General features: G+C 36.5%; 1 protein-coding gene across 1 annotated transcript in view; it reads right to left on the minus strand.

Annotated features, from left to right (window-relative positions):
- Positions 1-437: 437 nt before the first annotated feature.
- The window catches only part of LOC101011023 (complement factor H-like), a 47562-nt gene continuing 33386 nt past the window's right edge, over positions 438-14613 (minus strand). Inside the window, exons 10-14 of the mRNA XM_009191006.4 lie at positions 12166-12339; positions 10901-11077; positions 9334-9510; positions 6886-7068; positions 438-710 (exon numbers count right to left, since the gene is read on the minus strand). Coding sequence (XP_009189270.2) covers positions 496-710; positions 6886-7068; positions 9334-9510; positions 10901-11077; positions 12166-12339 — 926 coding nt within the window. The 3' untranslated portion in view covers positions 438-495. The remainder of the gene's footprint in view (positions 711-6885; positions 7069-9333; positions 9511-10900; positions 11078-12165; positions 12340-14613) is intronic.

The raw sequence follows: 14613 nt of genomic DNA on the forward strand, positions 1-14613 counted from the left end.
AAGTATCTACATTTCATCAGTTTTGGTGTATTTATGTATTGATGTTCACTTTTGGTGCATTTATGTATTGATAAATAACAATTACTTATATCTTATTACCAACATGAGTTGAGACTTGACTTGGTTTTTACCTCTTTGTAAAGTTATATAATTTGGAAATCAGAGACAATGATATGTTTTCCGTTTACTGTGAAACAATGAGCCTCAGAAGCTATGAAGGAAGCTTTGAGAGATTTAAGAGTGATGAACAGAAATAAAGTCTGAAAAATTGCATCTAATTTCTTGCCATAAAAATTTTATGAACTAGACACAATAGTTAGTATTCCAAGTCTCAATATGGTGCTTTAAAGATGAGAGCCATCGGTCTCAGATTATAATTACATTTACACAAATTAACCCGAAAATGTACTAATGAATAAAAAGAAGTAAAACAATACTTAAAAAATGAAATTGAGAACTGATTTAATACTAAAGTTCTGAATAAAGGTGTGCATTTTATGATCGATAATGGCTTTTTACACAAGTTGGATACTTCAGTTTCCCATCCTGACATGTTGTTCGCAACGGGTGAGAGTTTGATGAAAGATAATATCCAGGTCTACACCTAAATTCAACTGGTTCACCTGTTCTCGAATAAAGTTTCTCTTCGGCTTTCCATTTCAATGTTATGTTATATTTTTCCATAATTTCTCGGGATATAACACATGCATCTGAAAATAGAAAACAGTAAACATAAAACATTAAGTAGTATGCAAATCTTCATAGACTTTCAGGTTTTCAAGTAGTCAGGATGGTTGAGGAATTATTTCTCAAAATACTATCCAAACTGACTATGTAAAAACATCATATTGATTTAAATAATTAAAATGGTAATCGATATGAAAATGCGGTTCTGTGTTTAATGTTTGAGAATTAGAGGTGTATTATCAATGATTCATTATATCAGTTGTCATTTTAGGATCCCTGCATTTTAGAACTTATCATTGCTGCTTTTGTTTGATTAAGATATTGGTCAAAGAGTACAAACTTTCTGCTATAATATGAATAAGAACTTGGAATCAAACACAGAGATCTAGTGATATTTATAGCTAATAATATTGTATTGTTTATTTGAAAATTGGTAAGAAAGCAGATTTTAAATGTCCTCCCCACAAACACCCACACACATATGCACACACCCATCTACACCCAATGGCAAGCATAGGTGATGAAGAATGTGCTAATTAATTTGACTGTGGTTATCATTGTAGTATAAATATAGCAAAACAGCATAAGTCAAACATGAAAATATATTTTTATATGTCAACTAAATGCTTTAAAATATAATGAGAAAAATTATTTTTATTTACTTATTTATTTTTACTATACTTTAATTTCTAGTGTACATGTGCACAACGGGCAGGTTTGTTACATAAGTATACATGTGCCATGTTGGTGTGTTGAACCCAGTAACTTATCATTTACGTTAGGTATATCTCCTAATGCAATCTCTCCCCACTTGCCCCACCCCACAACAGGCCCCAATGTATGATGTTATTCATCTTGGGTCCAAGCATTCTCATTCTTCAATTCCCACCTATGAGTGATAACATGTGATGTTTGCTTTTCCGTTCTTGTGATAGTTTGCTGAGAATGACGGTTTCCAGCTGCATCCATGTCCCTACAAAGGACATGAATTCATCCTTTTTATGGCTGCATAGTATTTCATGGTGTATATGTGCCACATTTTCTTAACCCAGTCTATCATTGATGGACATTTGTGTTGGTTCCAAGTCTTTGCTACTGTGAATAGTGCCGCAATAAACATACATGTGCATATGTCTTTATAGCAGCATGATTTATAATCCTTTGGGTATATACCCAGTAATGGGATGGCTGGGTCAAATGGTATTTCTAGTTCTAGATCCTTGAGTAATTGTCACACTATCTTCGACAGTGGTTGAGCTAGTTTACAGTCCCACCAACAGTGTGAAAGTGTTCCTATTTCTCTACATCCTCTCCAGCACCTGTTGTTTCCTGACTTTTAATAAATCACCATTCTAACTGGTATGAGATGGTATCTCATTGTGGATTTGATTTTCATTTCTCTGACGGCGAGTGATGATGAGCAATTTTTCATATGTCTGTAGGCTGCATAAATGTCTCCTTTTGAGAAGTGTCTGTTCATATTCTTTGCTCACTTTTTGATGGGATTGTTTGTTTTTCCCTTGTAAATTTGTTTGAGTTCTTTGTAGGTTCTGCATATTAGCCCTTTGCCAGATGAGTAGATTGCAAAAATTTTCTCCCATTCTGTAGGTTGCCTGTTCACTCTGATGGTAGTTTCCTTTGCAGTGCAGAAGCTCTTTAGTTTAATTAGATCTCATTTGTCAATTTTGGGTTTTGTTGCCATTGCTTTTGGTGTTTTACACATGAAGTCCCTCCCCTTGCCTATGTGCTGATTGGTGTTGCCTAGGTTTTCTTCTATGGTTTTCATAGCTTTGGTCTAACACTTAAGTCTCGAATCCATCTTGAATTAATTTTCATATAAAGTGTAAGGAAGGGATCCAGTTTCATCTTTCTACATATGGCTAGCCAGTTTTCCCAGCACCATTAATTAAATAGGGAATCCTTTCACCATTTATTGCTTTTGTCAGGTTTGTCAAAGATCAGATGATTGTAGATGTGTGGTATTAATTCTGAGACCTGTGTTCTGTTCCATTGGTCTATATCTCTGTTTTGGTATCAGTACCATGACGTTTTGGTTACTGTAGCCTTGCAGTATAGTTTGAAGTCAGGTAGCGTGATGCCTCCAGCTTTGTTCTTTTGGCTTAGGATTTTCTTGGCAATGCAGGCTCTTTTTTGGTTCCATATGAACTTTAAAGTAGTTATTTCCAATTCTGTGAGAAGAAAGTCATTGGTTTTTTTTTTTCTTTTTTCTTTTTTTTTTTTTTTTTTTTGAGACAGAGTTTCACTCTTTTTGCCCAGGCTGGAGTGCAATGGCATGATCTCAGTTCACTGCAACCCCCGCCTTCTGGGTTCAAGTGATTCTCCTGCCTCAGCCTCTTGAGTAGCTGGGATTGCAGGCATGCGCCAACATGCCTGGCTAATTTTTGTATTTTTGGTAGAGATGGGTTTCTCCATGTTGGTCAGGCTGGTCTTGAACTCCCGACCTCAGGAGATCCACACGCCTTGGCCTCCCAAAGTGCTGGGATTACAGGTGTGAGCCACCGCACCCGGCCAGTCATTGGTATCTTAATGGGGATGGTATTGAATCTATAAATTACCTTGGGCAGTATGGGCATTTCACGATGTTGATTTTTCCTAACCACAAGCATGGGATCTTCTTCCATTTGTTTGTGTCCTCTTTTATTCCATTGAGCAGTGGTTTGTAGCACTCCTTGAAGAGGTCCTTCACATCCCTTGTAAGTTGGATTCCTAGGTATTTCATTCTATTTGAAGCAACTGTGAATGGGAGTTCACTCATGATTTGGTCTCTGTTTGTCTGTTATTGATGTATAAGAATGCTTGTGATTTTTGCCCCTTCGTTTTGCATCCTGAGACTTTGCTGAAGTTGCTTATCAGCTTAAGGAGATTTTGGGCTGAGACGATGGGGTTTTCAAAGTATACAATCATGTCATCTGCAAATGGGGACAATTTGACTTCCTCTTTTCCTAATCTAATACCCTTATAACTTTCTCCTGCCTGATTGCCCTGGCTGGAACTTCCAACACTATATTGAATAGGAGTGGTGAGAGAGGGCATCCCTGTCTCGTGCCCATTTTCAAAGGGAATGCTTCCAGTTTTTGCCTATTCCATATGATACTGGCTGTGGGTTTGTCATAAGTATCTCTTATTATTTTGAGATACGTTCCGTCAACACCAAATTTATTGAGAGTTTTTAGCATGATGGGCTGTTGAATTTTGTCAAAGGCATTTTCTGCATCTATTGAGATAATCATGTGGTTTTTTTCTTTGGTTCGATTTATATGCTGGATTGCATTCATTGATTTGGGTATGTTGAACCAACCTTGCATCCCAAAGGTGAAGCCCACTTGATCATGGTGAATAAGCTTTTTGATGAGCTGTTGGATTCGGTTTGCCAGTATTTAACTGAGTATTTCTGCATTGATGTTCATCCGGGATATTGGTCTAAAATTCTCTTTTTTTGTTGTGTTTCTGCCAGGCTTTGGTATCAGGATGATGTTAGCCTCATAAAATGAATTGGCGAGGACTCCCTGTTTTTCTATTGATTAGAATAATTTCAGAAGGAATGGTACCAGTTCCTCCTTGTACTTCTGGTGGAATTCGGCTGTGAATCCCTCTGGTCCTGGACTTTTTTTGGTTGGTAGGCTATTAATTATTGCCTCAATTTTAGAGCCTATTATTGATCCATTCAGAGATTCAACTACTTCCTGGTTTAGTCTTGGAAGGGTGTATGTGTCCAGGAATTTATCCATTTCTACTAGGTTTTCTAGATTATTTGCATAGAGGTGTTTAGAGTATTCTCAGATGATAGTTTGTATTTCTGTGGGGTCGGTGGTGATATCACCTTTATCATTTTTTATTGCATCTATTTATTCTTCACTCTTTTCTTCTTTATTAGTCTTGATAGCGGTCTATCAGTTTTGTTGATCTTTCCAAAAAACCAGCTCCTGGATTCATTGAGTTTTTGAAGGGTTTTTTGTGTCTCTATCTCCTTCAGTTCTGCTCTGATCTTAATTATTTCTTGCCTTCTGCTAGCTTTTGAATGTGTTTGCTCTTGCTTCTCTAGTTCTTTTAATTGTAATGTTACGGTGTTGATTTTATATCTTTCCTGCTTTCCTCTGTGGGCATTTAGGGCTTTAAATTTCCCTCTACACAACGCTTTGAATGTGTCCCAGAGATTCTGGTATGTTGTATCTTTGTTCTCATTGGTTTCAAAGAACATCTTTATTTCTGCTTTCATTTCGTTATGTACCCTGTAGTCATTCAGCAGCAGATTGTTCAGTTTCCTTGTAGTTGAGCAGTTTTGATTGAGTTTCTTAATCCTGAGTTCTAGTTTGATTGCACTGTGTTCTGAGAGACAGTTTGTTATAAATTCTGGTCATTTGCATTTGGTGACGAGTGCTTTACTTCCAACTATGTGGTCAGTTTTGGAATAAGTGTGATGTGGTGCTGAGAAAAATGTATATTGTGTTGATTTGGGGTGGAGAGTTCTGTAGATGTCTATTAGGTCCGCTTGTTGCAGAGCTGAGTTCAATTCCTGGATATCCTTGTTAACTTTCTTCCTCATTGATCTGTCTAATGTTGACAGTGGGATGTTAAAGTCTCCCATTATTATTGTTTGTGAGTCTAAGTCTCTTTGTAAGTCTCTAAGGACTTGCTTTATGAATCTGGGTGCTCATGTATTGGATGCATATATATTTAGGATAGTTAGCTCTTCTTATTTAATTGATTCCTTTACAATTATGTAATGGCCTTCTTTGTCTCTTTTGATCTTTGATGGTTTAAAGTCTGCTTTATCAGAGACTAGGATTGCAACCCCTGTCTTTTTCTTCTATTTGCTTGGTAGGTCTTCCTCCCTCCCTTTATTTTGAGCCTATGTGTATCTCTGCATGTGAGATGGGTCTTCTGAATACAGCAAACTGTTCAAACTGATGTGTCTTGACTCTTTATCCAATTTGCCAGTCTGTGTCATTAATTGGAGCATTTAGCCCATTTACATTTAAGGTTCATATTGTTATGTGTGAACTTGATCCTGTCATTGTGGTATTAGCTGGTTATTTTGCTCGTTAGTTGATGCAGTTTTTTCCTAGCATCGATGGTCTTTACATTTTAGCATGTTTTTTCAATGGCCGGTACCGGTTGTTCCTTTCCATGTTTGGTGCTTCCTTCAGGAGCTCTTGTAGGGCAGGCCTGGTGGTGAAAACATCTCTAAACATTTGCTTCTCTGTAAAGGATTTTATTTCTCCTTCACTTATGAAACTTAGTTGGGCTGGATATGGAATTCTGAGTTGAAAATTCTTTCCTTTAAAAATGTTGAATGTTGGCCCCCACTCACTTCTGGTTTGTAGAGTTTCTGCTGATAGATCTGCTGTTAGGCTGATGGGCTTCCCTTTGTGGGTAACCCGACCTTTCTCTCTCGCTGCCATTAACATGTTTTCCTTCATTTCAACTTTGGTGAATCTGACAATTATATGTGTTGGAGTTGCTTTTCTCAAGGATTATCTTAGTGGCATTCTCTGTATTTCCTGAATTTGAATGTTGGCCTGCCCTGCTAGGTTGGGGAAGTTCTCCTGCATAATATCCCGCAGAGTGTTTTCCAACTTGGTTCCATTCTCCCCGTCACTTTCAGGTACACCAATCAGATGTAGATTCGGTCTTTTCACATAGTCCCTTATTTCTTGGAGGTTTTGTTCATTTCTTTTTACTCTTTTTTCTCTAAACTTCTCTTTATTTTTGTTTTTAATGAGATGGAGTCTCATTCTTTCTCGCAGCCTGGAGTACAGTGGCACGATCTTGGTTCACTGAAAGCTCTGCCTCCTGTGTTCATACCATTTTCCTGCCTCAGACTACTGACTAGCTGAGACTACAGTTGTCCATCACCATACTCAGTTATTATTATTATTATTTTGTATTTTTAGTAGAGACCGAGTTTCACCATGCTAGCCAGGATGGTCTCGATCTCCTGACCTCCTGATCTGCCCACCTCGGCCTCCCAAACTTCTGGGATTACAGACGTGAGCCACTGCGCCCAGCCTTAAAGAGAAAAATTTCTAAACTTTACTTTCTAACATAAATATTTGGTAGGCAAGCATTCAACAGAACGGTTGTTCAATAATCTGTGATTATTTTGTTACAAAGAGTGAAATTTCAGACTCATCACATTGATTTTTCCTGGGTCCATGTGGATATTAAAGTACTTACATAAGCATTTTGGTGGATCTGACCATTGTCCGTTTCTACATGTTATTCGCTTGTTACCCTCAAGTTGATACAACTTCTGGCATTGGTACTCAACTGATGAATCTGGAGCATATACTGACAATGGGAATGAAGTAGTGTCTCCATTGTCAATAGGTGGAGGGGGCCCACATTTTCCTGTAGAATCTAAAAAACATCATTTCATCATTTGATTTATTATGAGAGAAAATCAAACTATGAGTTCAAGTAAGGCAAATACAAACACAGCACTTTATATAATATCAACAGTTTTATGATTTCTGGTGAAAGAAATGAATCCTGGAAGAAATTTTAACCCTTTAAACTGAAAGTAATATATTTAAGTTCTTTTCTCCTTACAGAAAGAACACATACAATATTACCAAATATTGCTGCTTACAGTAGACCAGGATTAAGAAATGTCTTTCTGAATGAATATGTGCTAAACAGAAAACTATGACAGAGAAAGTTTCTTATTTTGTATTCAACATTTTTTGGAGTAACACTAAAAGACAGAGGTTTTTAAATTGATAATGGTTTTTAAAATTCCCTTAGGAATTATAAATGAAAAAGCATGATAAAATTCTTTAAAAAAATGAATAATGAATATACTTAATAATACATTTGCATCTGACAGACAAATAAATCCGTGAACTGAACAAAGGGCAATATAGATTTCCAGCTCTGAAAATAGATTGAAAACAAAAAACTGAGCTGAGACATTCAGAAAAATACAACAACAAATAATGCAGATGCAGAAAAAGAAGAGAAAGAATATTGGGCTGGAAAAAATGCATAAATAAAGTGATGCCTGAAAACTTCCTATTTTGGCCATAAGGTATAAACTTGTATTTAAGAAGTTGAGTGAATGCCAATGAGGATAAACACATTGGAATTTATACCAGTATATATTTAAAAAAAAAAAAAAACTACTTAAAAAAAGAAAAAAATATCTTGAAAGCAACTAGGCAAATCTACGCCTTTCCTCGAGGGGATCAACAATTCCAGTGATGGTGAGCTTTTCATCTATAACCATGTGGCACAGTTTTCAAGAGTTTAAAGGACTGTCAACTCCAAATTTTATATCCAGTGACACTATCCTTTACAAGTAAAGGATATAGACAATGTCTAAATATAGACATTCTTAGAGACAAGGAAACCAGGAGAATTTGTCTCCAGTAGACCTATGCCTAAAGATTAACTAAAGGAATTCTTCAAATTAAAATATAATGATAAAAGAAAGAGCTTGAGACTTTAGGATACTGAAAAAATAGAATAATATAATGAATAAAAAGAGGAGTCAATATAACAGGATATCTTTTTCTTCATAAGTTTTTTCCATTATGTTTGATGTTTGAAGCAAATGAGTTTAATATGGTGCTCAATGTATGTACAGAAAATATCAATGGCATTTATACATAAAATGTGGAGAGTATAAATGGATCTACATGAAAATATGGTTTTTATATCCCAATTGAAGATTTTAATGTCAGTACCAGTAGACAGTAATATATTATTACATGTATATAGTATTAGCTAGAGCAACAACTTTTTAAAAAGAGGAGAAAAGCTATACAAAGAGATACAATAGAAAACAATACACAATACATATGAATCAAAATTAATCTCCTTAGTAATTTTCCTCATACAGAACATAGGAATAGGGAAATAGGACCGAAACTGAGAGGAAACAGACAGAAACAAATAAATGCCAGAGGCTTAAGTCTTATATGTCAATAATTATTTTAAGTGTAAATGGTCCAAGGGCATCAATTAACACGCCATGAAAGGATGAATGGATATGTAAACAATATCCAGCTACATGCTGTCTACAAAAACTCACTTTAATATAAAATATAAGTAGAGTCTAAGTAAAATAGTGGAAAAAAAGAGAAAAATATTAATTTAAAAAAATAAAAGTGGGTAAGATAAAATCTCCTTTGTTGGTTTTCCTTGCTTCATGTCTACATATTAGAATGACCCAGGAATATGTGCTCAGACTTCTTTTTATAAATATAGTCAGTCACACGCCTTGAAATAAAATCCATATACTGAAGATGCCCACATTTATATCATAATCTATGATCTCTCTCCAACTGCCTATTCCATATCTTAGAATGTACATCACTTATTGCTGTCAAATGCACATAGTGTATCTTTATAACACGTATTCCTGAGAACGAACTCAGTGTTGTAATGTTTAACATACTTTATTTTTCGGGTTCAGACTCTTTTAATTTGACCGAATCTTTCCCGAAAATATACAGTATTACTTGTGTTCTGTTCACAAGAAAAATTGAATTATAAGCACCATCGATCATTTTATTTGCATTTGAAAAATCTATTCATAAAAAATACTTCATTTTACTGAAATCAACATATTTTAACCTTGCTATACTCCCCCAAAATATTAAAGGAAATATAATAATCTACCTTTGCATTGAGGTGGTTCTGTCCAGCTTCCATTTACACACATCACTTCTTCATCCCCAAACATTTCATAAGGGCTCCTACATTCATAACGTACTCTCTCACCAGATGTATATTTACTCATCTGTCTCGACACTATACGAGCGTTTTGTACTGTGGGCGGATTCGCACAGGAAGTGTCTGAATAGAAAAAAAAAAGTGGTTGCCCCTCGTGTTCATTTTGAGTAGCAAATCAACCAATACAATTACAAATATATTTCAAGATGAATTTAAAATAAAGAGAAAATCTCTTATCAAATATTTCGTTGATTTTAATAAATTTAAATGTAATATTGAGGAAAAGACATAAAACTATTCTTTGTAAGGTACAAGCTTTGATGTTTTAAATTTCTTCTTCATCCTTCTCTGGAACACTGATAGACCTTTTTTTTTTCCTTCTGAAAGCCTGTGTAAATGAATGTTTTCCTGGGTATCTCTCTTTGAGTTTGAGTAGAAAAGACATTACCATTTCTATTTATTTAACATTAATTTATAAAATGCAAAAGTCAGCATAAATAGATTATGGGATATCGGATTGTGCTTTGCAATCATCTTGCTTATACATTTTAGCCTCTTAAAAATAAACACAAATAGACATTTTCTTAGCAAATAAGCAAAGAATTAAAAACACATTTTGAAAATGATCCAAGTTAAAAGAGAGGAAGGATGGTTAATCAAAGGATCTAAATTGGAGATGTGGAAAAATAAAAGAATATAAGTCTATAATAATAAAAATAACTTCAGATAATTTAATTGCCAATGATTAAGGATACTACGCTGAACAATGCAAAATTCATCAGAGAGTTTCACGTCCATGTGTAGTAATAACAGGCTATAGCAGTGCTTCTCACACAGAAGTGTGCATAGAATTCCCTTGAGGGGTTGGTAAAACAGTTTCAGGGTTCTATTTCGAGACTTTTGATTCCATATGTCTAGAATGAGTTTATGGAATTTTACTTTCACTTCAAACAATCTCCAAGAAGATGATGATGCTACCGGTTTAGCAACCACACTTTGAGAATTACTGAGCTAAGATTAATCATCAAATACTCAGTTCCATCTTTTTATTTTTAGGCATATGCCCACTTTGTTCTGCCCTAAAAACTTAATTTATGTCCATTTTAATGATGTTAGAGACAATTCTTTATTTTATTGCCTAAGACAGTCTATATAAATAAATTGTACTTATATATTTATTTATTTATTGGAGATTTAATCTCACTCTGACACCCTGGGTGGAGTGTAGTGGCACAATCTTGGCCCACTTCAATCTTCATCTCCCTGCTTCAAATGATTCTCCTGCCTCAGCCTGCCGAGTTGCTGGGACTTCAGATGCATGCCACCATGCCCCGCAATTTTTTTGTATTTTTAGTAGAGACGGGTTTTCACTACGTTGGCCAGGCCAGTCTCGAACTCCTGACCTGAAGTGATCTGCCCACCTTGGCCTCCCAAAGTGTTGGGATTACAGGCATGAGCCACTGGGCCGGGCCCATGCATTATATAAATAAATTTTAAAAATTCATCAAAGTACCTCTGCATGTTGGCCTTCCTGTCCATCTACTATTAATGCATGTTACAGTACTGGGTCCATCCATTTTGTAATATGTTGCACAAGTGTAAGTCACCTGCTCACCCGACTTATAAGAATCCTTCTTCTCTCCCATAGGTTTGGCATTTTCAAAGCTAGGTAAACTGAGACAATCTGTTTCTGAAATAGGAAAAATATGTATTTGTTCAGCAAATCTTTAAAAACAGTTTACGTACAATGCATGTAATGTATTCTAAAATAGCGATATATAGAATCAATGAATACTGTACAACATTTTCCTTATAACTTGAGAAAATATATTGGCCATTTTCTCTTAATTATATTAAATTCTTCTAAATCTATTAAAAATACAAAATAGGAATGATATTAGAAGCCTCAAGAGATATTGGTAGCCATAGCACTTGAGATTACACATTTTTTGGTTCACATTATTTTTTGTCCATACTTGCCACCTGATATGGTTAGGCTTTGTGTCCCCACCCAAATCTCATCTTGAATTATAATCCCCAGGTGCTGAGACAGAGGCCTGGTGGGAGGGGATTGGATCATGGTGGCAGTTTCCCACATGCTGTTCTCATAACAGTGAGTGAGTTCTCACAGGATCTGATGGTTTAATAAGTGTTTGGAAGTTCCTCCTTCACTCACTCCCCTCTCTCCTGCCACCTTGTGAAGAAGGTGCCTGCTTCCCCTTCAGTGGTAATTGTAAGTTTCACGACACCTCCTCAGCCATGCAAAACTGTGACCAATTAAAATTTTTTCTCTTGTAAATTACCCAGTCTCAGGAAGTTCTTTACAGCAGTGTGAGAACAGAATAATACACCAATTATGTGTGTATTGCATGTATTATTTTCAAATGTTTTGCTCCTGTCAAATGTGAAATATTTATAACAATTTTGTAAATATTTTAGAAAATATACTTATAGGGAGGTTGTTGATAAACTGACAGAAAATTGAATAATGATGAGATTGATGAGTAGAGGCAGTTGTGCCCTAAGAACAGAGATGAGAAGTCTGAGACTATACATCAGAGGATGCTTAAAGTTCACACATGATGATGTAAAAATGAACCAATTTGGCTTATAAAGTCAAATGTTTTAATTACTAGAGTTATAATTTTCCACAACAATCCAGAATACTCAAGAAAACCTTATGAAATTCTAGAGTCACTGTTTTCTTCTTATTGGTACGACTTACACTTTGAATGAAGAATATTTATTATACATATAATAAAACTCAATAGACCATACTTATGCATGATGGAGGGCGAGACCATTTTTCTCCTAAGCATTTTGCAATTGCAGGTCCATCAATTCCAAAACCTTCAGAACATTTGTATGTAACTTCTTCTCCATACTGATAACTGTCTGACGTGTGAGCTACAACACCATGAGAAATCTCAGGTGGAGATTTACAAGGAAGGCCTAAAAAAAAAAAAAAAAAGAATGAATTCAGGTTTCACTAACTCAGAAATTTAATTTTATGTGCCTGTTTTTATATTGAGTCGTTACATTTGATAAGAAACAACACCGGAGCTACCATGATGTTGTAGAGAAGTACACAAATATTTCCTAAAACCAGCCTTCTGGTGTCTGTCTATCTATCCGACTGTCACCAACTGAGGAGGGACTTGAAACTAAAAATAGCAATACATTTAAGAAAAGGATCATCAATGCGTCAGTAGGGAATGCCTCTGTAAACTTACTAGTGATAATAAGATACACATTTATGGTTAACAATTCCAGATGAAACATAATATATTGTAGGAAATCAGAAGGAGCATTGTAGGAAGAATGTAAAAGAAGTTTTAAAACATAATGACAAAGCAAACACGACAACTTGCAGAACAGGTTTGGCTATGTCCACACCCAAATTTCATCTTGAATTGCAGTTACTATAATCCTCATGTGCTGTGGGAGGGACCTGATGGGAGTAAAGTGAATCACTGGGGCGATTAATCCCTCTGCTGCTGTTCTCATGATTATGAGTGAGTTCTCATGAAATCTGATGGTTTTATAAGGGGCTTTTCTGTCTTTGCTTTTCTCTGCACTTTGCTTTGCATTTTTCCTTCCTGCCATGATATGAAGAAGGACATGTTTGCTCACCCTTCCATCATAGTTGTAACTTTTCCGAGGCCTCTCCAGCCTTATGGAACTGTGAGTCAATTAAACCTCTTTCCTTTATAAATTATGCAGTCTTGGGCAGTTCTTTATAGCAGTATGAGAACAAACTAATACAGTAAATTGGTACCACAGAGAGTCGGGTGCTGCTGTAAAGATAACCAGAAATGTGGAAGCTTCTTTGGGACTGGGTAAAAGGCATAGGTTAGAACAATTTGTATGGGTCAGAAGAAGACAGGAAAAAGTGAAAAAGTTTGGAACTTCCTAGGGATTTGGAGGGCTCAGAAGACAAGAAGATATGGGAAAGTTTGGCAGTTCCTACAGACTTGTTGAATGGTTTTGACCAAAATGCTTAGTGATATGGACAATGAAGTCCATGATGAGGTGGTCTCAGATGAAGATGAGCAACTTGTTGGAAACTAGAGTAAAGGTCACTTCTGCTATGGAAAGAGACTGGTGGCATAGTGGTCCTGCCCTACAGATCTGCAGAACTTTGAACTTGAGAGAGATGATTTAGGGTATCTGGCACAATAAATTTCTAAGTGGCAAAGAGCTCAAGAGGAATCAAAGAATAAAAGTTTGGAAAATTTGCAGACTGATAATGCAATAGAAAAGAAAACCTCATTTTCTGGGGAGAAATTCAAGCCCGCTGCAGAAATTTGCAAAAATAATGAGCTAAAAGTTAATCACCAAGACAATGGTGAAAATGTCTCCAGGGCATGTCAGAGGTCTTCATAATACCTCTCCCATCACAGGCCCAGAAGCCCAGTAGGAATAAATGCTTTCATAGAATAGGCCCAGGCTCCCACTGCTCTATGCAGTCTCAGGACATGATATCCTGTATCCCAGTTGCTTCAGCTCCATTTGTGGCTTAAAGGGGCCAATATACAGCTTGGTCTGTTGCCTCAGAGTGTGAAAACACCAAGCCTTGCTGGGAGTTACACGTGGTCTTGGGCCTGTGGGTGCATAGAAGTTAAGAATTGAGGTTTGGGAACCTCCACCTAGGTTGCAGAAGACATATGGAAATGCCTGGATGTCCAGGCTGAAGTTTGCTGCAGGGTGGAGCCCACATGGAGAACTTCTGCTAGGACGTTGAGTGAGGGAAATGTGGGGTCAGAGTCCTCACACAGAGTCTCCACTGGGGCACTGCCTTGTGGATCTGTGAGAACAGGGCCACAGTACTTAAAACCCCAGCATGGTAGATCTATTGATAGCTTGCACCATGCTTTTGGAAACGCCACAGGCACTCAATGCTAGCCCAAGAAAGTAGCCAGAAAGGGGACAAAGCCACAGGGACAGATTCTGCCCAAGGCTGTGGGAGCCCACCCCTTGCAACAATTAGCATGACCTGAATGTGAGACATGGAATCAAAGGAGATAACTTTGGAACTTTAAGTTTTAATGACTGCCCTATTAAATTTTGGACTTCCATCAGGCATGTAGCCACTTTGTTTGGGTCACTTCCTCCCTTTTGGAATGGGAGCATTTACCCAATGCCTGTATCCCCATTGTATCTAGGAAATGGCCAACTTGCTTTTGATTTTACAGACTCATAAGCAGAGAGGATTTGCCTTGTCTC

Source organism: Papio anubis, chromosome 1 (assembly GCF_008728515.1).
Source record: "Papio anubis isolate 15944 chromosome 1, Panubis1.0, whole genome shotgun sequence".
Classification (NCBI taxonomy): Eukaryota; Metazoa; Chordata; class Mammalia; order Primates; family Cercopithecidae; genus Papio; species Papio anubis.